Source organism: Scleropages formosus, chromosome 22 (genome assembly GCF_900964775.1).
Source record: "Scleropages formosus chromosome 22, fSclFor1.1, whole genome shotgun sequence".
Lineage (NCBI taxonomy): Eukaryota > Metazoa > Chordata > Actinopteri > Osteoglossiformes > Osteoglossidae > Scleropages > Scleropages formosus.
Genome location: NC_041827.1, coordinates 11,186,349 through 11,211,440, shown reverse-complemented (window position 1 = coordinate 11,211,440; position 25,092 = coordinate 11,186,349). Strand labels below are relative to the sequence as shown.

Sequence of the window (25,092 nt, the reverse complement as noted above, 5' to 3'; positions counted from 1 at the left end):
GGTCAGGCAGAGTAAAATGTTACTCCATGCATGTTTTGCATGACTGCTAATGCATAACCCAGGCCACTCTGACCACAAGGAGCATTTTTCCATACACATAATTAAAAAAGGTTTAGAGTCTGGGTAACACTCACATACCTCCAGTTCGGTAGGGGTTCAGGTTAGAACAGGAACCAGGACCTGGTGAGGAACATTGATAGTTTCTTTTTTCCTTAAATAGCTACAAGACATTGAGCTTCTCTTACATTGAGACTATTTATGGACGTGCTATTCTAAGTTCTGAGTTCAGCTCTTATCAAATTGCAGCTTCATTTGTCCTGTGATTAATGAATATGTTCTTTATGAATATAGCCTAATTTTCTAATTTTAACATTGCTGATATAAATGACCCAGTTCAGCATATTTAACACAAAACTGGAAAAGCTGAGGTTATTTTAAAATCAAGTGGTGCTGATGTAATTCTCATTGATCATGTGTATGAAAAGATGGTTCTTCTATGTACAGATTATATGATATATGATAGAATGAAGGATTAATCTCAGGTGCTGTTGAAGAGTCTGATTTACTGAGGTTTTGAGTTAAATATAAGCCACCGTGCTGCTCCTTTAAATTAGCATGGACAAGTCAGCATTTTGCTCTCCGAGCTGTGACTCCCAGTAATTGATGCTAGGGAGCGACATTTGCAAATAATCTATTTTATTTTTATTATAGTTTCTATTTTATCATAGCGTCATGCAATTCTGCATGTTGACAAAGCTTTACAATGCTGCATCTATTTGTAATTCAGTCATTTTGAGAGGTGAACTTTTCATTCCACAAACAGCAGAAGGACAGTAGGTGGCAATGCCAGCAGAGTCCTTCTTTCAGGCACACTTACCAGTACTGCTCTCATTCAGCATATTCCAGCACCTATAACTCTCTGCCAATAAAGTGTTTGTATGCATTTTTTATCCTGCCCTGGGTGTGTAGTTTTATACACACCCAGGGCAGGACGCCAGTCCATCGCAAGGCAGCCCAAGCAGGACTCAAACCCCACACCCACCGGAGAGCAGGACCCGGCCGAGCACGCTCCGCCACCGCGCACCCCATTATATGTACTGTATATGTATATATATATATAAAATATATATACTGTATATATTTATATATAAAATATACAATAAGTACAATGTTCTGTAACGTGAAATGGATTTGCATTATATATTATCTTCATTTTTTGTCTTTATTTCATGTAAACCAATATCTGACATTCCATTTTTTAACTAGGTGTTTAAGATGTGAGTAAGGTATGGATTTGTACTATGGCAGCTGCAAACAAATTGTAGTGTCTTTTTGCATAGTCATACTACTCTGCAAAGGACTGATGTCCCATTCCGGGTGTACCCAGGCTGACTTTACTCCCTGTGCTTCCAGGATAGGCTCTGGACCACTGCAACCCTGACTTGAGCAAGCAGTTAATGATAGTCAGTGAGTGAATGTGTGAGTGGGCGGCCACAGCAGACTATTTTAGAGAATCATATCACTGTAAAACCCTACATATGTAGTCTTTTTTACAGAGTTAAACAATGACAAGATCAAGGTAAGGCAAAAAGGATCGTTCCATAATCATAATTTTGCATGCTGTATGAGATTAAAAAAAGATAATAACATCTTTGTTCCTTTGTTTCTTTCTTAAAATAGGAACATATGAAAAAAAGGAAATGAGAATTCCGATGTACACATTATATGTTGTCAAAAAGGAAATAAAGTCTTGCAGAAGAGAACCGAGATCTGCTGTTTTGAAGAGTAGTCTTTTAATTTAGTCATCTTCTGTTTTGGGAATGTTTACCATTGATGTACAAACTGGAGAAGGTATTAGTAAAAGTAAACAGAGGGGATAATACAAGGTTCTACATTATCTCCAGCACAGATGAGCTTGCCATATGGTCATATCTGAATTACTTTATATATAGATCCTTTCTTAGCTTTGATTTCAGTTGATGGTTTCAAAAACAACACATTGTCAACATGTCTTTACTTTAGATTTCTTTTAACCTTTGGTATTTAGTAACATTGGTTGACATAGTAAATATATCTATACTTTCTATATGTTAGCTATTATCTATACTGTATGTAGTTTTCTTTGTATATGGATTTTGGATAAAGGAGGGGAAAAAAGAAACAGCTGGTTGGTTACTAATGGCTTGAATGATTAAGTACATTACATAACATTATATGTGTTGCTGAGGTACCAGCAATAATTTTTTTAAAAATGGTCTTACTTTTTCTAGTCAGACATAATTGTGTTTGGCCCTGATGTCACATCCTGAAGGAATAAAAGAAAAAACGGAAACTGTTATAGCCACTGAGCAAAAAATGCTATTTTAATTTTTCTCAGAAAATATTCCAAACTTATTTCAAATTAATAAATGTTCCAATGTGTAACAAAGGGAAAAATTAACAAAAAAAATCTCTTTTCCTTGTATAGTAAGCCAATAAAATATGCGAAAGAGAAACCCCAGACTCTAAACAGCTTTCTTTTCACCTTTGCAATTATTTATTTTCAAATAGTCCTTCAGGGTAATGTTCCATTTTCTTATTTCACACTCCCTTTTCTCATAAATGAACCATCATCACAATAAATCACTGCACAAACAGAGGCTTGTGCAAACCCTGAAAGGTCTAAAGATTTATGTAACACATTCATGTTTTCCACTTCCTCGTTTTAGTACTCCTCTGGTAAAGCTAGGCTAATAAAAGCTGCTATTAATATTTCCTGTTGCTTAGCAACCAGAGGCAGCAAGTAATAGCTTTCTCTGGAAAAATAGATGACCGATAAGAAAAAAATTCAATTTTTTTTATTATCTCTGGGGAATAGGGGCCTTATTTCTGTTGCAATATGATATAAAATTGTAGAGCTGTATATTGAGAAATATTTTAAAGAAATGAAAGTTATTTCCAATTTCATTACGTCGAAAGGCTTTTCATTTCTTTTGTGCAACTCATCTTCTTTTTTAATGAAGTCAATTAGCCTTAAGAATACATTGGTCAAAAGATGGAGTTTGGCTTAATTTGCTCTTTAACCATGTATGCTTGTAGGTGGTGTGGAATAGCTAATGCTGGAGTACAACCCTACTGTCGTGTTACATGATTCATGTAAATCTGAACAGATTTTTTTTTTTAACTGGCAGAAAAGTGCGTACTCTGAGAATTAAGCACCTCATTTTGTCTGGAAGTTTTTTAAAAATCCCGAATACAGTTGCACTACCTGCAGCTTCTTTCTCTTGTTCTACACAGGGCTTCTGTTTGTCACCCTGTAGTATTTGCATATGGCCGTTCCCATTTTCCATTACGATATGACCAAACGAAACAAAGGTCAACAGAACACTGCTCGCAGCAGTAGATTTTTTATTAAGTACTTTTCATTATTTGTTTAATTATGTACAGCATACTAGTTTGAATTATTAACTCCTAAAATGCAGAAAGAGCGTTGGAAGACAGCTTCGTGCAAGATGGTTACAAGGGATATGATTTTAAACTACATTTAACCACAAAGCTTCCTGAGCTTATCACTCAGTAAAAGCCCATCCATTCTGGGATACTCAGTCCTAAAGTCTTTATCTGTTCATTCCCATTTCCCGACATAAGTGCACTAGACAGGAGAGCAATTGAAAGGTCGTAAAATATCCGGCAAAAAAAGTCATCTTAGTGTTAGTGCGGTGGGACGGGGTTGGGCCCTCAGTTTTGGAAAGCATCTCCTTGTCCTGTTCACTCACAGTACTGGTCCCATGACGACTCCTTCCTCTCATTGTCCTGTTGATGCTTTTTTCCAGTAAAAAGAGCTGAGTAGGCAGAAGGCCCAGTGTGCCATGTGCCTTGCCATGGTTTTGTGCTCTTTGAATTCCAAGAAGTTGCAATCAGAAGGAGAAGAATCAGATTCCTCGGATGGAGCGGTGTTAGAGATGCATCAAAGGAGCAGACGCAGACCTGCAAATCATGTGCAAATGATTTAATTGTTGCTGCAAGCCTTAGTCACTGAGAGAGAGACACACGAAGGGCAACTTACATGACTGGGGATGTCATCCTCATTAGAGAGAACCATCGCTGTCGGATCTCTCACCGTCTGCACCGTTCCTTGGCTGCTGCTTCTCCAAAGCCATTTCAGACCTGTCACGTTAGACGAGGCTCAGATCCTATCTTTGGCGAAATGGGAGGTGGCATGTGATGTTCTTTGAGAGAGCACGTGCGCTGACAATACCAGTAATGAGGAACATGGACTGATGCCAAGGGGCACGCTGACATGTTTAAATATTGAAAGCAGAGTGCCATCTACATTTCGTAATGATGGCAGTTTGGGCACATGAACTGGAAAACAATGTGGCCAATTTCGAGGGTGCCATGTAATTGTGGGCACATTATTTTCAGATGCATCAAAACATGTTGCCTTTTTTTCCATCTATTGAATCGTTTTTAGAATCTGATATCTTTCTGGTTTCTTTTTGCTTTTGTAGCTGGATATGGTTCAAATTGTTCTTTGGGGTTTTGGGATGGGAGCTGAAGTGTGCGTTTCCTGTGGGAAGACCTTCATGTGCTATAAATTGTCTGAATTATAATTTTTTAATTTTGGTTATGTTGCTTGAAAGCGTTGTCGTATAAATTGCTTATTTTTACGTGGTACAGGGGACTGTGATTCTGAGGTACGGTGATAAAGTGGACTCTTTGGCACATTTTCATGATTTAAAAAGAGAGTGTTGCATAAGGGGGGTGTGGTGGTGCGGCGGGCTTGGCTGGGCCCTGCTCAGTGCCGGGTCTAGAGCTCCCGCTTGGGGTGCCTTGCGACAGACTGGCGTCCCGTCCGGGATGTGTCCCTTCCCCCTCCGGTCCTGTGCCCTGTGTGGCCGGGTTACGCTCCGGTTCACCATGACCCCGCTCGGGACAAGCGGTTTCGGACAGCGTGTGTGTCGCATGCCACCTCCTGACATCAATCACCTTCATTCTTCATACACAATTCTTTGGTTCAAAAAGTAAAGAACAACCAAACTCTTAACTGTTCATAATCTTTCTTCTGTTCTCATGATTCAGACTCTTGCTCACCTGCAGAGAACTTCTTTTTCATCCACATTTACCTGATATTTTTCTGTAAAGGCAGCTTACAATGTCAAGCTGATTACAATTATTTCCCATTTATACTGCTGTGTAATTTTTCCTGGAGCTGTTTTTATGGGGGTGGGATGTGAACCCATGGATCCCAAGGCAGTAGCTCCAACCACTACCCTCCCAGCTATGCTGATTGAGCCAACATGAAGCAGTAATAGTCGGCAACAATCTAAATTATATGAAGGTGTATAAAACAGAAAGTAGTTCTATAAAAAAGTAATGAAAGGCATATTTGTTCTTGCAGGCCTTTTTTAACATGACATGGAAGAACTTTCTGAAGATACATATGAGTATCTGCTGTATACTTCTTGAGCTGAACAAAACAAAAATAATAAGCACTGACTCCATTTTTCTTGTACACAAGTAAACTTTTATTGTTTGTTTTCACTGTAGGAAAATTTAAAGCAAAGTTGTTTTTCATCAGCATTAGGAAAGAAATTTTTCTATGAAAGAAATATTTTTCATCAGGTATAAATGAAAGAAACCGAATTTAGTACTAATGAAATGAAATTAAATTAAGCTGATTTACAGAATATTTATGAATATTCATTTTAATTGCTAATTTAAATAAGCTATAACAACTGTTGTTAAAATTAATGAATCATTTAAATTGGTCAACATGAACAAGGACACTTGAGCAATTAAGAAGCTGCCTACCTGGAATGAGCAGCAAGACTGAATTATTAAATCTGGGTAGCAGAGTTTAATTTCAAGGAATTAGCAGTACTGGTAGACAGAAATAAGTTTTAATTTATGGAAGCAAATACTTTCAAGCTGAAGAAAATTGTCTGTACTGTGCATCAGTTATAACAATATGGCTCTACAAGGAGTAAAATTTCTGCGCTCTGTGTGTTTTCCAGTATGCGATAGAATTTTGATATATATCAGATGTTTATAAATATCAGTTACTAATGTCTCCAGTCAGCAATCTCCATGCATCATGACTTTAGCTAATTGGTGTACAACAGTATTAAATAACCTGCCTGGTCTTACATAGTTTTAATTAAATGTCAGTTACTGTTGGCAGTGCATTTGGGCTTAGAAGTGCATAGCTTAGAAATCCACCTTATTAAAACTCCTTACATCTGGTAAAGCTATAGTTTTGGTGCTAGATACATCTGACGAGATCTGAAGATAAATGGAAACGTGTTGAGAAGGGGCATTGTGAGTGATGGCTACAGGGAGCGGAGGAGGAGCGGATAGCGATGGAGGCACGCCTACTTCCTCCCAAAACGTGTTTGTCTCTCCCTTCCAGCCTTGGCTCTGTGAGTCTTCAGCGGAACAATAATTAAAGCCACCACGGCTCAGGGCCTGCAGGGATAATGTTCTATTATTATAGTCATTTGTTTCAATTAAATGCTCTGTGATTTTACAATAGCAACCGTGAACCTGGCAAGTAAGCTATTACTCTCAACAAGATGTTTCCCTTCCCAGGGAGTGTGGGCACTCTGTTTGCCTGCTCTGCTAATGGTGTGTGGTACCATACTCATACCCTTATTTACCGAACTGTGGAGAATGCATTAAACACATTGAAACCAACTGTTTGACACAGTGATGCAACTGTGTATATTTACAGTCTAGGTGCGGGACCATGTGTGCTTATTTCCCTTTATCTATCATGTCCTTTTGTTTTTTTTTAATTTTTTACTACTGCATCAGGACAGTCACTGGTACCAAGTCCTGATACTCTTTCCCTTTGTATTGTAAGTCTTGCATAGACTTGTTTTCAAAGGAAGTTTATAGGCTCTTTAACAGGAATGGGCAGCTAGGTGAAATGTGAATGTTCTTGTGACTTTAAGAGACTTGCCCTTGCTGCACTCTGAATATCCTTTGGCAAATAAGATGCTGCAGGCAATCTCAGCTGAGATTGAAACTATTTCAGACTTAAGGTCAACAGATCTAAAGGAGAAGAGCCCTCTTGATATCTCATCATACACACGTGGAGCTGAATAGAATCGAGCAGCCTTTGTCATTTTATTTCTCCTCAGTATGATGTGCTTAGAAATGTACAAAAGCGGCCGTACGTTCTTAAGACCTATTGTTGCAAATAAAATGAAATTAACACGATAGTTTACGTTCGTTATTTTACTGTTTGTGGCAAAAAGCAAGAAAATGTGTGGTTTAAAAAAGTAGGCTGTATTTTCAACAAGGTGTTATTCTACGGATATTGTTGAGGCAGAGAGCACACACCCATGTCATGGACAGACAGCAGGTAGCAGTGGTGTCTCACGGATTCCGGGCTTTGGGTTCGGACACAGGTTTCGGTCTGGCTCAGTCTATGTGGAGTTTGCCTGATGCTGCCTGATGTCCCCCGTGGTTGTGTGTCTTTCCTCTGGATGCTCTGCTTTTCTGTCACAGTCCAAAGATACAGTATGTGTTTCGGGTGAATCTGTGACTATAAATTGCCTGTAATATGTGTGAGTGGATGTGTCTGTGTGAATGCCCTGCAGTGGAAAGGGTGTCACATTCGGGGTGTGCACTGTCTTACACCATGCTCTTCCAGGATAGGCTCCAGATCCCTACCACCCTAGTGCTTATGGGTGGCGGATGGATGGATGGATGGATGGATGGATGGATGGATGGATGGATGGATGGATGGATGGATGGATGGAAACTCATTGCTCCCTCATGCCATCACTTGCAGAAGCAGACATGCCCTTATTTTTCTAGTACCCTTTAGCTATTCTATGTTGCCATGGTTATTAGGAACACTGCAGTGTGCTTTCTATAAATCAAAGTCTTTATCTGGAATTGTTACATGGAGGTACAGGAGTTGTGGTAGGCCATGTATTGTGGCTGACATATGTGTTTTTATGCTTTAAATTAAATAAAATCTCCATTGAGGCAAAAGTAGAGAAATAAACACCAATAAAATGTTTTCAATGGGACATAAATGGATTTTCTTTGTTTACCTGCCTTTGGAATAAAATTGATATATATTTTGTCTCCCACTGGCTTTTGTAAGTGATGGATTGTTAGTCACACTACCAGGTTACTAGACATCTGCAGCACAGAGCGATTAGCATGCACTTTTCCGGAAATAGAGAACCTTTGTGAGATCCCTTCGCACTGTGTGTGCAGCAGTCATTATGCCTTATCTTCAGCTGAAAGATGAGTGTTTGGACATGAGATCGTGTCTCCCAACTGACAAAAGAGAAAGAGGGTAAAGTTCTAGAACAGGTGATGCAGTATGTAGATTCCGTGCAATTTATAAGGTGACGGACCATTAGCTGGATTTTATTTTTTTGCTTTTAAGTTTTAATTTGCATTTGACATTAAAAAATGTAGAAATATATGTAAATAAGAGTAAAAATAAATGTAAAAAAACTGTAAAAATATAATTTTTTTGTAATTATGTTGCAAAGAATTATGTTGGGGCAGCCATGGTTCCTCTGTGCTTAATTATTAGTCATCTGCATTCCTTAATCCTGTTTATAAACATGAATTCTATTTGAATTTCATTATATGCACTAGCATAAAACTCTGGGCTTTTTCCTTGCGGAATGCTGTTGCTGGTTAGGCCAATTTCAGCCGTTACAATCACAACAAAAAGGCTTAATCGCTCATTCATAATTCCCTAATCCCTTCACATTCCAAGAAATGCCTTACTCTGAGAAATTTCCCTCTGCAAATTTGTGTAAATATGTAGTGCTGTTTGCTTTGGCTCTCTCTTATTTTGTGTTGTCTAGGAGGAAATGACATAGTCCACAGCTGGAAGGTGGTGGAGCTGTTGCTATGTTGCTATGGAAATAGCTCACCTCTGGCTTTGATTGCCTGCTCATATTTGATTAATTGGTTTGACATTGCTGCTTGGTCTCATCGACCCCTCTGTGGCAGACTCATACTGCGGGGGGAAGTTAATGGGAACTTTTCTTAATCCATTTCAACATGTCTGGGAAATAAAGTGGTGGCACTCTATTATTATTTAAACCTTGGAGGTTCTGTTTTGAGTCATGAAAAACATGGAATGCCAAAGGAAGCTCATTAGTCAGGTAGGCCTATGCTGACAGCCACAGAGCTTTTGGAAATCAGTGTTGTGTGAATGTACTTGGTGTAACAGTTTGATTTCCTTAAGTAATTGCATTAGATTTTATTATGGCAATTTCCAGGGGAAGCTGTAGTACTTGAAAAGTCATATGTCTTATAGATGCTTTACCACAAAAGGGCCTTCCAGTTTTATTTGTAAACACAGTTATAATTTATTTATTACACCTATGAAAAAATATAATAATAATAATAAAAAAATAATAATATTGTTCTTATTATTATAAAACACATATTAGAACAACTATTATTATTATTATTATCATTATCATTATTATTATTAATGTTGTTGCTGCTCTTGTTGGTAGTTATTTCAGTTAAAATAAGATACATTTCACCTTTTCAAATTAGCGTTTAAAAAAGCTGCTGAACTACTAATACCTTTGATAAAAGTTACACATTTTGCAAATGTGTGTTAGATGTCAAAGACAGTCTGAGTCAAAGGTTATTACAGTAAGCTGTATACCATGTTATAGTTGTGTTATTCTTCCCTTGATCGTTATAATGAAATGTTTCAGTTCAAGTCCTGTGTCAAACATAAATTTGAACATGAAAAACAACACTTATCTGGTTATTCATTTACTACTCATTAATTATTGCATAAATTCTGCATCTCTATCAGTTGCTGTGTACAGGAGGTGATGTACAGGAGATCATTTTATCAGCACACGATAAAATGGATTCTTCGGCATGAATCTTATGCTTTTTAGAATATTTCAGACAATGAACTGGCTGCTCGTGTTCACTTGTTATTCGTTTTGTGGCATTTTACTCTTTCTTTGGGACTATTGCATCTGAAAAGAGCATAATAAAGTTTGAAAGTATGCCTTGGACAAAGTATGGATATACATTTTGAATATGCGCTCAATTCACGAACACAACTGGGACCGCAAGTCTGTTCGTGACTCAATTCGTTTATAAATCAGATGTCACTCTTAACGCTACATCACATTCAATAAAGCTTATTAATGCAGACACCCCTCAACATATTCAGAGATTAGGTTCTGCACAAACCTCAGTTAAACCTATGATGAATTTAAAATTCACTTTCAAACTTTTTAAAAAAAATTAATTTTCATCAGCTGCACATGCTATTTATTAAATTATCTTTTAATAGCTTGAAACAACATTAAAATTATTGAAAATAAAAGTAATCTCCACAAAGTGCTATTCAGTGCTATTTGGTGCCAGTTGTCAACTGATTTGTGCCATAAGCATGTGTAATGTTTGTCATGTGCTATTGATCACTGACACCCTGGAACACCAGACACAAGCCGTAAGTACTGTGGAAGAGAGTCGAATTAATCTGGTCCCGTTGCGGGATGAATTTTTTGAAAAGAGAGAAATAAAGAAAATACACTCGCTTTCGCGAACCACTTGTCCTCGTCAAGGCCGTGGCGGCCTGGAGCCTAAGCAAAGTCACTGACCATAGTGGTGCACCCTGGATGGGATGCCATTCCATCACGCACACAACAAGGGAAATTTAGTTTTGCCTGTTAACTTGAAGCACATGTTTTTAGAATGTGGGAGTAAACCAGAGCACCCAGAGGAAACCCATGATCACGCCACACAGACTGAGCTGGATTAAAACCTACACCAAATAAGCCCAGGGGCTGTGAGACAGCATAGTGTGTGCTACCATACAGGAAAAACTATTAAAAATCTGTAAATAAACTGAGAATCCATAACTCAAACATCCATTACATGGGGACTCAGTGTAGTTTGTCCAACAAACCAATAAACCAAATACTATAACAGGAAGGATTGTTCCTAACCCAAACACTATACATCATCATTCCCTTCATCTAAGCAGTAATAGGGCAAGCTGCAGTTTTTAGTGTAGATTAAAATAGATACCATCTCATAAAACCAGAGTAACCCTACATTAGGCATTCTGTAGATGTTTTGCTCTTTTTGAGATGAGTAGCAGATTACTTGGTCCTTCTGGTTAAAGCCTCATTTGGGTTTATCAGCAGTGAACAGTTCAGTTTAACTGAGCAGGATCCTTAGTAAACGTCCTTTTGCACCTGAAGTAGGGCCTATAGTAAAGTTTGTGTCTAGTACATACAAGGTCTTTACAAAGGATCCACTCTTTCTGACCCTTCGGACTACACGGAAAGCATCCGGTAGCCAAGAAACATATTTCAATATTTACTTTTCAGATGCCAGAAATTGGTCAACTAACCCAACGTCTTTTAGATGTCTACTGATTTGGGAGTTTTCTGAATAGGAGCTGTAGAAAAGTGCTGTAGGCTGGGAGTCAGCATGGACTGAGTTTCAACCCGAGGAGAGAGGGAAAAGTGGGTCACTTGTCCAGCCAAATGTAGGAGTGCAGTGGGACCAATTGGCCTGTTAGAATGTATGTTTTTCTCTCCCCCCCCCCTCCGCCCTCCCCAACCCCCAGTGACAAGGGCGAGAAAAGGTGAAACCTGTCTTTCGAGCGCCATAAGTTCTGACAGTAGGCAATTGGGAACGAACAATTAGTAAAGTACATCTTCTTCTCTCACCCAGATCCAGGAGATGGCTCACCTAGATGGCTCACATTATGACGCCGCCCACCACAGCCCCCTGATAAACAGGTCACCTAGGATACTGACCCATCACATAAGTGCACTGTCCCAGATGAACTCACAGGTTGGCCTGCGAAGTGCCCTTACCCATGGTTCCCCCTCACCTCCGGGAAGTAAATCAGCCACGCCCTCTCCCTCCAGCTCCGCCCAGGAAGAGGAAACCGATTCCCACTCAAAGGTACTGCTGTGGAAACGTTTCTCCTTTGCTACCAAGTTAGGAGTGCTGGCAGGCAGAGCGGGCATGCATGAAAAAGTACATACCATCTATAAGTGCATTCCACAGTAGGATTTATAAACGTGCCACCGGTGGGATTTTTTTTTTAAACGAAAACCAAAGCACATTTTTAGGGAATTACCACAAGCACATTTTCTTATGTCTTCTCCATCTGCTTATTTTCAATAATATTTGTCAGAAGTGAGTCATTAAAATTATTCTGCTAAAATCCTAAGGATTAAAGTAAAAATCTCTATCACAAAGTAGCCTACTGCTGAATCCAGGCTGATGACTTACATGTATCCAGTTATAAAAGTTATATGAAAGACACGAAACAATTGTATTTCTCTTTATATTTTTACAGTCATATATTGGTCAGATGATCACACACTTTTGTTACATAAATTGTTTTATCATCACCGTCCCATTCTATTTATGTCCCTCAGATTTTCGAAACTGTCAGATAAATAGCTTTTCCCTGCTTTTTTCTTTTCTCTGTGCGCCCGCATTCTTTATAAATTCTATGAATGTCTGAATGTCACCCAGAACTCCTGCAGTTTAGACATGGAGGTGTGTAATTTACCTTTGTGTAGGAGTGATAAAGTACTCTTAAAGAAACTGATCTCAGTCCTGAAAAATAGTGTGTTTGTCACCCTTTGATACATTCGGTGGCTTAGCCTACGTGAGCACACAGGGGATACATGTGAGCATTAATGGTAGGACACTTGTTAGCACCTCTATTAGTTCCTAATTTTCAACGTGGGGTAAATGCTGGTAGATTCAGGTTATGGAGAGCTACACATGTCGGAAATGCGATAAAAACAGGGTAAAGTGAAGATGAATGAGGTATAAAAAGGAAGGAAACCGCAACAGTTGTAGGACAGGTGGTACCTAAACCCCTCTAGATATAAGATATCGGACAAATGTTTTATTTATTGTGATTATTCACAGGTATTTCAGTTTGCACGTGTTAACAGCTTTAAACCAATGTTTTAATTTTGCAACCAGCAAATGTAGCCCGTAGCATCTCGGGCCTTTCTTACTGTATTGCGAGAGAGCTTCTTAGGCAGGACAGCACAGTAAAGCCGAAATTTGGGTGACCTGTGAGTCACCTCGCTTGATATGATGCTTGGAGGAGATCGCTATTCACCTGATGCCATGTGCAGCCCCCTTGTTCCCAGCTTGCCCTGGGTGTCACTCTGAGGTCACTGGGAAAGGAGCCAGGCTCGGTCATTTGCCCGGGCGAACCCAGGATCGCCGGTGCTCTTCGGGCCTCATCGCCGCAGGCTCAGACGGCATGCCGGTGCTCAAACCCGCATCCCTGTAGCAGGCCGGGAGGACTGTCTCAACTCTCCGAAGCAGCATTCAAAGGAAAACTTGTGAACAAACAGCGAAACGTACAACAGACGGGATACACTTTCTGGGATCAATGAATTTTGTGGTTTCCTGAAATCAAATTCCCGTGCGCCCTGTTTACAAGCTAGTGAGTCTTGCGTTGTACCTTTGCGCCATCCCGTCTCAGAAAGGTATATTTAAGTTGAAAGACGGCATAGTGGTACGTGGACAGAAAGAGTACACAGAATGAAGGTAAATGAAAGAATCAGCGTGTTGATAGTGCGGCAGCGCACGCCGTAACTCCAGCCGGCAGAGGTACGCTTCTACAAGTTTTGCTTTCACTGGACCGACATTTGTCGACCAGCAGATTGCCGGATCTTCAAGATGATATTTTAGTTCATTAAACCACTTGCAGATGGGTTTTCAGTGTTGCCTGCAAGATAGAGGAAGGATGAAAGAATGTTGGACAGCCTTGTTCTCGTTTTTAAGATCACCTTTGTTCGCGCCCCTGTTACTTTAAAATATACAACCCAAGCAAGGCAACCTCATTTTTCTCATGCTTTTTTCTTCTGATTAACATGCTGGACAGATGTTGGAGGAGTGTGAAGTATAATATCACAGAGGAGAACTTGAAGGCAGTGTACTTCAAAGGGCCTGCCTGGTGAAAACACCCAAACAGGCGTGCAGACAACATAAGTTCTGTCAATCGTCAAATTAGTACACAGACATTATTATTTGAAATATTTCCCTGCTGATCGCAGAAATGTATTGACAGCTGACAGCGTTTTAGTGCACGATAATTTTTTTTAACTTCGGTCTGGGGTGCTACAGTACTCCTACATGAATTAAATGCACTATTTTATAATGCAGAACTACATTCTGAAGATCAGAATGTTTTTCATACTTTCGGCACTAAGTATGAGGTCAGCTACAGTAGCACTAATTCCAAATAAATGCTAGTGAATTTGATCACCCCATTAAGCAATCTGCTCTACGTCAGATACATCAGATGATTTTTTTTTTGCTTAGGAATAACAGTTTTTTTTTTTTTTTTTTTTTTTGTAAAGGAGTAATGATGAAACAATATTTTGTTAGTGTGTTTAGTTTTGCTGTAATGTTGACCCATACATAGCTCTTATAAATTTAAATTTCTGTTTTACTAAAACTAAATTGATATTTCACTGCATCACTGCAAAAGCAATAACAATTAACAATGAAAAGATGAATAAACTGATATTTTTCCATCCCTCTTTATCTTATGCTTATATTACAACAACATATATATCAATGAACTGTATTTATTTAATTACATGTGTCATAAGGAAACATTCATAAGAGCTTTGTACTAAATACCAAACATTCTTTTCAATGTAAATCAATGAATTGTGGTAACAGACCTTCATATGAATAGTGCTACCATATTTTCACCCAGTGCAGATTTATGCCTATATGAGATCACCGACACATGAAAAGCTCATTGTGAGATCTAGTTCAGAGGCTGCCTATAAACTGCCCATATAAATTCTAGTCCTTCTGTAGACATTCTCTTCACTAGCGGCCACAGACTAGAACTTGCTAGCTGAGTGGCACTTCACCCAGACTGCTTCAGCAAGAATCCAACATCCAAAAAATGAGTACTGAGAATATGATAAGAATGTCATGATCACTGCTTGTTAAATCTACCCTGTTCATCTGGGGTAGCTACTGATCGCCCGCATTCCTCTTTCCTCAAAGACCACGGGCGAGAAGCGGCCCTCGTCAGAGATGCTCAAGAAGCCCAAGCCGCAGAAGAAGAAGAAGAAGAAGGACCCCAATGAGCCGCAGAAACCCGTGTCAGCCTACGCGCTCTTCTTCAGGGACACGCAGGCTGCCATCAAGGGCCAGAACCCCAATGCCACCTTCGGAGATGTCTCCAAGATTGTGGCATCCATGTGGGACAGCCTGGGAGAAGAGCAGAAACAGGTGAGGGATATGCGCTCTCTGTCATTGCAGTGCAGTGCAGTGCTAGGTGCACAACACTCAACTACCTTTGCATTTTATTTACATTTACGTTTATTCGATTAGCAGACACTTTTTGCCAAGGCCACTGTTGATTTTAGCATTTGACAGTGATTCAAAATGCTTCTACGATATTTTGATGTAAAAGAAAATATCAATGCTGTCCCGTAAACTCATTTATATTTTTTAAAGAGGAAATCGGTATATATGCCATTCGCATGTTGTTTTTATGTTTGTTGGGCCAGCAGGCTGCAACATATAGTTCTTATTTAATTTTGCGTCTCATAAAAAATCCCACGGTTAGGGTTATTTCATCATTGTTGTAGGGTTATTTCCCTGGCATGATAGGTGTAGGGGCACTTGTCTAGGTGCCTGCAGTACAGGTTTGAATGCACAAATTTCTCCGGTAATGAAAAAACACAAGTATGAAAAGAGTTAATCTGCAAAAAAAAATTCCACTGGTCACTTTTCTTTATACATTTTGATGCAAATGGAAAGTTGCACACAATGTGTTGATTTAAGGAGCGCCATGGCTTGCGGACATACTCCGTGTTCAGCACGAGACAGATGCGTGTTCACGAGTTTCCCAGTGTAACACCCAAATTGCATGTCAAATAGAAGTCAGACTTCTTGATGAAATGTTGGCAGCGTGTGTTAATCTGCAGTGTTGATTTTCAGTGAGCCTCTCCTAACCCACTTTCCTCGGTGGGCCCTGCATTCTTCCTCCTGCAGTTAATTTTTAGCCTCCCTCCCTCCCTCCCTCCATCGTTTCTTCACAATGAATCTTCATTTTGCTTCTGACACCCTTGAATGTGAATTCCTCATTTCCTGTCTTTTTATTTATATCTGTTGCCTGGTGATTTGATCATGCTGCGAATATAAAATTCACAATTGCCTCATCCTTGAATTCGCCTCAAGGACATCTGTTCAGGAAATGCTGGCATTGTTTGCGATGCTTAACCCTTTCGGGCCTCATGATTTTATTTTGATATGTTTTAACAAGATTTAAATAGAAAGCAAATTGAAGTTAATTCACCGTGCTTTGACAGTTGCGTGATCGCTGCATGTTTTAATAACGTTAATAAGATGTTAATGAGATTTTAATCTATAAAAAATACTTTTGGAATTGAATCATGTCCGTACCGGTGAATTGAGATGTTCCGTTTTCATTTCAAATGTAAGCAGCTTTTTCATGTAAAAACATTTTTGAAAAAGATTATTCATGGATCTCGACCACGAAATTCTTCACCTACCACCTACAGCAAACTTTGCAATTATTTCTGCAAAGTCTTACCTCTCTGTTCGTCTTAGTAAATAGTATGTTTTTTTCTACATAAGGTCATTTCAAAAGTATGCCATTCACCTAATAAAATTAACTTAATAGTCCTTTAGGTTACTTTAATCTAAGGAATGCATGTTTAAATTTGATGCCTTCTAGTACAATCTCCAGAGCTTCTGTGTTATTTGTGCTTCTCTCATCATTGTTCGATGAAAATGATATCGTGGCTTAATCATAGCCCTATAATTAAATGTGTTCAGTTTGTTTTGCCGTTGGACTTGTCATTTCAGCCCCAGAGGTAAAACATTCATTTTAAAATGAATTTTGCACCAGTCAGTCGTATTAATATTTTCTATTACAGTCTATTATGATCTGTCAGACCTCACCAGGAAACATTTGTATTTTAAATGTATGTATATTCTCACATTCAGTGTCTCCTGTAGGCTTCTAAAAGAATCTGTAAGCCTATAAAAATGTCACATTTAAAAAAAAAATACAAAATGACTCATCACTTTATGACCAAGGCTTCAAGTTTTAGCATTTTTAACATATTTAGTAACCAGGGGAGACCATTTAACAGCTTCTTGCAGTTAAACTGTTTTGATTAAGAAATATTTGATCTTATGTTTAAAACACGAATATTTTCTGAACCCTGGAGCAAGCGAATAACAGATTTCAGCAGGCGGCGATGCAAAATAGCTGTTATTGCAATGCCTGAGGAGACACTTATATCCTAAGAATGGGTTTTTTACAATTTTTAAAAAATGACTGAGAATGGAAGTGATTTAGGTGTGCAGTGGAGGATGAACCATTGCGAGGAACCCGACATCAGTAATGTAATGAGGAGGGAATAGGGAATGGAGCGGCAACGACGGGGATGCCCACTTAACTCTTTACAGCTCTGAGGCTTTAAGACTTTCTTTATTAGCTAATGTCACATAAAAACACGAGAGTTACTCAGCCAGCCCATCTGGTGTATTGTAAAGATGTCCGGTACAAGCTGGTCCGTCCTTGCAGCACATTTCCCATCATCCCTTGTCCCTTTTACAACTTTGGCTGATCCTTCATATTATTAAAACTTTTTAGAATTTTAATAAATGTTTCCATTCATACCTGGGCTGTTGGAAGTAGAGTCATGATCCTGTGACAATAATTTTGATCCTTAACGAACTGTAATTTGGATGCACCGGTCAGCAGAGGAGGGAGGGGGGCGCCGTGGTGCACCAGGTTTGGCCGGGTCCTGCTCTCTGGTGGGTCTGGGGTTCGAGTCCTGCTTGGGGTGCCTTACGATGGACTGGCATCCTGTCCTGGGTGTGTCCCCTCCCCTCTCCAGCATTGTGCCCTGTATTGCTGGGTTAGGCTCCAGAGCACTGCTGTCCTATGGTAGACTTTCACGTGACCATTTGACACTGTTCTGTGTAGCGTCAGCTTCGCGTTGCAAGATCCAAAGACTATCTGGAAGACGACACATAGGATTTCTCCCTTGCGATCCTAAGCAGACACCAAGAAAAGAGTCCTCGGTGCTTCATTCGTCATGTTTAAATTGGTCAGTTTGTTATTTGTCCGACATCTCACGGCAGCCCACATACACTCGAGCGCAGTTTTTGACGTGTTTTGCAGGGTGCGATTCCCATGCACTGAATTAGAGTCAAATAACGGAAGCAGAAGCACAAGCAGCACAAGCCGCGTCGGTGCGGTCGCAAACAACAGTCGTAGCATGTGTTTACAGTAATGAAATCTCATCGTGACAGCCTTATGAATTCAAGATCTCTTCCTGTTCAGCAACCGAGCTCGGCTAAGCTCGGGTGGTGAGCACCTGCTGGTAGTAGGGCACCCCTCTGTCATTTTTCACAGGCTTTGGTAATTGTTCTGCCTGTGTCAGCAGGGTGTGGAGTTATTGTCTTCTGTAATTAACTGGTTATCAAACAAGAACATTTCATTAAGGTACAATTACCGTCTAATTCTGCTGGGACACCCTGATGTCAGAACTGCGACCACAGCATATGCTCTTTTGCAGCTTAGTTATTTTTAATGCATTCCTGACCTGTAGCCTCAGACGGCTACAATTGCTAATGAATCCCCTCACTTTGGAATAATTAGAACTCCTTAGGCATGGTAATTTATTTAAAAATATCTGGGTTTCCATGAATGATTAGCTGTGTTAAATTAATTTGAAATTAAAACTGCTGGGAGTTCTTTGGAGTTCATTAAAAAGGCAGCCCAACTTCCAGTAATATTTAAGTGACGAGAGAAAAGGTTTGTTGGTTTTGTTTGAAAATATGTGTGTCTTTTAAATTAGAGCAAGATTAAATGGTATGGAAAAGGGGAGTTGCTACGAGCTCACGTTACTCTAGAAAGCCCTCTCCGAAAGCAAGTTCCTCTTCTCTTTATTTCCAAGCTCCACTCGCTGGGCGTGATGCCAGGCCATCATATGGAATCTGGCTGCGATTCCTTTTTCACAGTACGATACAGATTCTGTGTATTGTACGTATATATGAAAGAAGTATATAGGCTGAAAAATAACCTTCTCTATCTTCCTAGTCATCTGTGGTTGACTATTTAATCTCATTTCTCTAGAAATTTGCAGCCTCTTCACTCTTAAGATAGCAAACCCTCACTATTGCAGCTGTGCATAATTTTTTTACGACCACACGGGATTTTAGGACACTGATGCAGGTATAGCTTTAGCAGGTATTTTTCAAAGCAAATTAACATTAGCCGCTACAAAACACGACAATAAATTCTTTCGGTGCTGCCATGGAACTTGGACGTCATCCAGTCTGCAGAAAAGAACACGAAATGCTTTATGTACCTCGAATGGACACATGTTTATGGTGATTAATAGGTCGCTCTGAGATCAGTAGATCTTAGCATTTATAAATGTAAGGAGCTGTTCTGTATCTTTAGAAATACAGAAATTGAAATGAAAGTCTGGTGCACGGTCAACGCAAACATAACGGTATGAAGCATTAATGTCAACGTGTCATGTGGAATAAATTTGAATTGAATCTGGGGATTAGAAATGGAGACAAAGAACACTGACACCTTGACATAGCAATCCTATTAAGGTCGAGTGTGCAGTGTATCTCGATGTTCGTATTGAGGGTTAAAAGGTCAGGGTGGCTGAAATGTGTGTCCGTGTCCATGCTCTGAACGCTGCTCTGCCTGCTTCCTCGTAGGGCTACAAGAAGAAAACAGAGGCTGCCAAGAAGGAGTACCTGAAGGCCTTGGCCGCATACAGAGCCAGTCTCGTTTCCAAGGTAACAGGGGTTGCATCTTCGATACGCAAGGGTCACTGCCGATATAGTGATGATAAATTAGGTGGAGAATTCATACTAATATTATGGGAGGGATTGTTTGGTGAAAGAACACAATGACAAAAAATGACTGCTGACATTTACCTTGGCCTGCGAATCTCCCTTTTTCAGCCACATCTGTAGTGCGTGTTCTTGTAAATCACATATATAAATTGATGATGTATAGTCACCTTATTGTGCCACTTTTAAATTATGAATAAATTACCGGAATTGTGTTATTGTACGCGTTGCGATCAGGACTGGGCACTACTCCAGTGCCACAAAAGAGTTCAGCAGCAGAGTTCTGTTTCGGTAGTGACGAAAGAACGAACGCACGTGACACGGGGGAAATTTTCTCTTCTCATATGCCTTTTTATAGGCATGAGGTGCAGTACTTATTTTCATGTTAAAGAACAGTGCTGCATCATGGTCAAGGTGAGACAGGCTGAGCACAACGCAAGGGTGCGGTGCGTTCTGTTCGCCACATTCATCATCACCTTGAAGGTTTAGAGTTAACTATGCCTTCCCCACATGTTGTATAATATTATAGAAGACCGCTGCCAAACAGAAAACTCTTTAAACAAATTCAGCATTCAGACTTGATGAAATGCCCCCTCTGCTGACTTACTAAACACTCTTGAAGGAAATACTAAGGCAATGAATATGGTACAGCTCAGTTCGCTCCCTCTACTGACATGCAGTTGGTGGTTGAACCGTGGGTTCTTTAAATCAATGTCTTAACTATGTATTTTTATTAAATATATATAAAGTCCTGCCTGGAAAAAGATTTTGTAGTCTAACGAGACTAAAGTCCAACACTTTCTCATGAAAGTAAAATAGAGGCTTCCCTCATATAACGAAAATAATTCATTCCTGAAGAACTGTCCGTAAAAAGAAGTCTTGTAAAAAGAACTCGCCATTACTATTAACATATTTGCGTGTTTCCTTTTTTTACTTTCATTTTCCCTCACTATTTATTCTACTATAATTTTCTTCTTTTTAGTTCTTTTATTCTGTTTTTCTTGGGTTGCAGCGAAGCACAATGGGTGCCTTATAGCTCCTGGTCCATGGGTTCAAACCTGCTTAGAGTTTGCATGTTCTCCTTGTGTCGGTATGGGTTTTCACTGCGTGCTCTGGTTTCCTCCTACACTTCAAAGACATGTTGGAGATGAATCACTGACTAAATTGCTCGTGTGTATGTGTGTGTGTGTTGGATTTTTTATGTCGGGCTTTCTTTTGCCTTTTCAGCTTTTGGCTTTTGTTCTGCACTTTTCTGCTGTAGGGCTCATTATTGTAAAAATATATGCACAGCGCAATCTAGCAAAATGAGAATCTTTTTCTCATTTCATTTATTAAGTAAAATTATTTTTGGTAAAAAAATTTTTTCATTGTTTTAGTGTACAGGAAGCACATCAAATTTTAGTATAATAGACCAAGATGTGAATCAAGGGTGTGAATCCTTTCTGAAGACACTGTGTTCCTCTAGCCTGTTTCTGTAAGTTGCACTTCATTTTCTAGTTGTGAAATGTGCTAAACTTGCTCATACATGCCCAGATGTACCAGTGCAACCAATTTGTGTTGGGCTGCTCTGTGATCGTGGAATAGGGCTCCTAGACTTGTCACTGTTCGAGTTTGGAGGGTCTCGAAATGGATGATCTTCTTTCTCAGTAGCCAGAATTAAACTTGTTATATACAGTGATGAATAGTGCTATAAAATCAATGTCTTCTATTTCTGTTCCACATTTGTTCAGAATCAAAATGTGATAGATGTTTGTTTGGCGAGAATTGACTTTAGTTTTTTTTTTTTTTTTTCTTACTGAAATAAACCAATGTTTCACACGTTAAATCAGCTGACAGTAATAGTAAAGAAGTATGGAATCAATATACGTATACTAAATTGCAAGTATTTTTTCCTTCTCATTTAATAAACTTTATAGATTAAGTTGAACTGCGCAGCATCATAATTTTCTACTTAAGTGTTACATGCATTTTTGACAGAAGATAAATTGGGACAATTAGCAGAAATACTGAATATGATGAATACTGCTAATTAATTTAACATGTATCTGTTACGCTGGAATGAAACTACACAAGGTACCCTTACACTGTTGCTCTCTTGCCAGTGTTATTTTTGCTGGCATTGAATTTCCATGTAAAACCTCTTTCCTCACTCAGCTCCCCTGTCTATCCTGCCATCCCTCTCAAATTAACTTTAGCCCAATAAACAAGAGCCTTGATTACACTCTGAATGGTTTTTCATCTGCTGATTCCCAAGTCAGTGTTTATCAAGAACTGCTTTCAGTCGGTTCTCAATCTCTGTTATTCTGTGTAGTTAAATATTCTGGCAAATCTAAATTCAGACACTTGGCGGGAATTTTTGTCATATCTGTAAGTGTTCTAAGCGCTTAAGACAACACACAAATAGCTGCAAATAACTTATGTGTCTTCGAGCAAGCAGAAAGTGACATATATGTTTCAGAATAAACTATTTTAGTATCCTAACTGAAAATATTTCATATCTGAAGGGGCATTTGATGAATGCTTAAAATATTTTTAGTCTGATTGAAGTACTTTTGGTATTTATTGCTTATTACGTGTGCAGCTTCCATCTAATACATTTTCTGTATGAGCTTAGCAATCCCTATATGTGCATGCATATAAATATATGCACTGTCTACATATACTGTAATTTAAATAAATTTGTGTACACACACACACATATAGGGGGGCACGGTGGTGCGGGGCGCAGTGGCACGGTGGGTGGTGCTCTCTGGTGGGTCTGGGGTTTGAGTCCCGCTTGGGGTGCCTTGTGATGGACTGGCGTCCCATCCTGGGTGTGTCCCCTCCCCCTCCGGCCTTACGCCCTGTGTTGCCGGGTGGGCTCCGGCTCCCCGCGACCCCGTATGGGGCTGGCGGTTCAGACGATGTGTGTGCAGACACACACATATATATATTACCTAGCCAAAACTTGCAGGTGCCGTTGTGAAAGTGCAATGAGTGTATGTCGCACAACTTTTGTTTTTCTAGTCCTTATTATTGCAGGCATTTCACTGTAGCAAGCAAGAGCCAGGAGCAATTCTGATTCCTTTTCTAGAGCCCCCAGCCCCTCCACTCTCATCCCATCACATAATATTCCACGGCTGAATCTTGTGATTTCCACTGTCGCCCCATTTTCTTTGCATCTGAGACAAATCATTCTCCTCTAGCACCTACAGATATGCTCTTGTTCTTCCTGTCTTCCACTGCAAACTCATAGAAGTGTTCTCCATTTCTAAATAATCAGTACTGTCAGATCCTTGTCACATCGGCAATTCGAGCAGAGAATGTAAACTGCAACATATGCGCCACTGTTTGGAACTTTTTAATGTATTGTTGGAAAAAATGTTCATTATATAAAGGGATATATTCCGTTTAAGCTGAGCCGAACTTCAAGCAAAGCGTATCAGATTTCATCCAACTTTCGAAATGCATCAGGAGGTCTTCTTTCCTTAATATCTACTTTACAATATTTGTATTGTATAGTGTCAGACTGCACTAAAAGTATGTGATGGCATTATTGGCTTTGGTCTGGACACTTCATTTACGTGCTGTGTCGTGTTCTTCTTTTGCAATCTTTTCTTGCAGAACTATAATGACCCAGCAGAATCGAAAAGTGCCCAAACAAGCCAGCCCTCTCACATGATGCCCCCCAAGCAGCCCCTTTACAGTGTGCCGCCCCAGCCCTCCTCCCCGTACCTGGGCCCGGGCTCCTTCCCCCTGCCCGACCTGCAGAGCTATGGCGGACCCCCGCACCACGGCCTCAGCCAGACTCAGATCCTGTCCGGCATGAGCGCGTCTCCCCCATCCTCCTTCCAGATCAGCCCGCCCCTGCACCAACAGCTCTCGCTGCACCAGAGCTCCATCCTCAACCAGCCAATCCGCATGCAGCAGGTTCAGTCGCAGCCAATCATCTCCCACCAAATGGGGCTTCAGTCTTCTCTCCACTCACCTCCTCCTGGCCAGCAGGTTAGTTACGTAATACGTTGAGCGCGTTGTGCCGAAAATGTCACCTCTTTCCTAAATGTGAACGTACGTGGATATCCTCACATCCCCGTTGCAATAAAGTATCCTCACGGATATCTCCGCTCTTATATGGGATGACTTCCCCGCAGCTCATTAAACCTGCATTTTTTTATTTTATTTCGGAAAGCAGAGCATTTTATCTGTAAGAAAACCGCACACGAGAGTGACGTACGGGAGGTTGTGGGGGGAAGTCATTCTCGAGTGTTTGTCGTTTGCAGGGGTTCCCTCACATCCAGTCAGAGTATCAGAACAGTGTTGGATCCCAGTCCCCTCCGGTGGGAGGACAGAATGCCGAGTGGGACAGCGAGTACTGCAATAGGGAGTGTGGAGGCAACCTCTGCAGGTAACGTCTCGGTGGACCGTTGTTACCGTAGCAGGAAAGCGGCACGACACTGGGGGACCCTCACCCCACCCGGGCTCAAGCTGCTCTCGCTTGTCTCAGTGATTTTGTCTTTTAGTTATTCTCAGAACTCTCCGCACAGATCGGCAGGAACGGTCGAGTTTTTCCGCGCCGCTTTGCGTTCGTGTATTTTGACCTGCGCGTTGCTCGGCGTCCGGCTCCGCTGGCCCTGGAGTAGAACGCGGAAACCGCGCCGGTCTTTTGACATCACGTGTGAAAGTTCTAGTGAAACGTGCGCGCTGGAGCAACCTCCGCAGCCCAGCGTCGTCCTAAGTTATTGTCCTCGGAAAAATGTCTAGCTCGCTCATAGGAACGAGAAACAAAATCGCCATCGGACATTTTAACTGATCAGAGCAGGCTGCCGCCCGGCTGCTTCTGCACTTTCCTAAACAGAAAAGGTTGTTTTTTTTTTTTTTTTTTTTTTTTTTCTGGTAACAGCCATCACAGCCCCAAGAAATGTTCTCCTTTTAACTGCTTCTTTCTCCTCTTCAACTCTTGTTTTCTGCAGTAGCATGATAGCCAGGGACAAGCCTCTCTACCTCACTTGAAGCTGGAGGACTTTGAACAGAAAAGACGCCAGGGAGACCCCCCCCACCCCCCACCCCCGACTCCCCCTCCACTCGAACCACCTCCCTCACCGCTCCAACCGTTTTCCCAGCCCCCACGCACCCTTTCACCCAATAACTTCTATTTTTGTCAGTTTTGTTTGTTTTTAGAAGGATTTCATGCAAGTCCTGAAGACTACTAGTGAGCCTTTT

General features: G+C 40.4%; 1 protein-coding gene across 6 annotated transcripts in view; it reads left to right on the top strand.

Annotated features, from left to right (window-relative positions):
• Positions 1-25,092, top strand: part of tox2 (TOX high mobility group box family member 2) — a 79,027-nt gene extending 53,935 nt beyond the window's left edge. For 3 of the 6 annotated variants that reach the window (XM_029247781.1, XM_029247780.1, XM_029247783.1), the window contains 6 exons: positions 11,692-11,928; positions 15,034-15,261; positions 19,756-19,836; positions 23,497-23,877; positions 24,153-24,277; positions 24,843-25,092. In XM_029247781.1, the coding sequence (XP_029103614.1) occupies positions 11,692-11,928; positions 15,034-15,261; positions 19,756-19,836; positions 23,497-23,877; positions 24,153-24,277; positions 24,843-24,882 (1,092 nt within the window). In that variant the 3' untranslated portion in view covers positions 24,883-25,092. The remainder of the gene's footprint in view (positions 1-11,691; positions 11,929-15,033; positions 15,262-19,755; positions 19,837-23,496; positions 23,878-24,152; positions 24,278-24,842) is intronic. The other 3 variants (XM_029247786.1, XM_029247784.1, XM_029247782.1) reach the window with 2 other exon arrangements.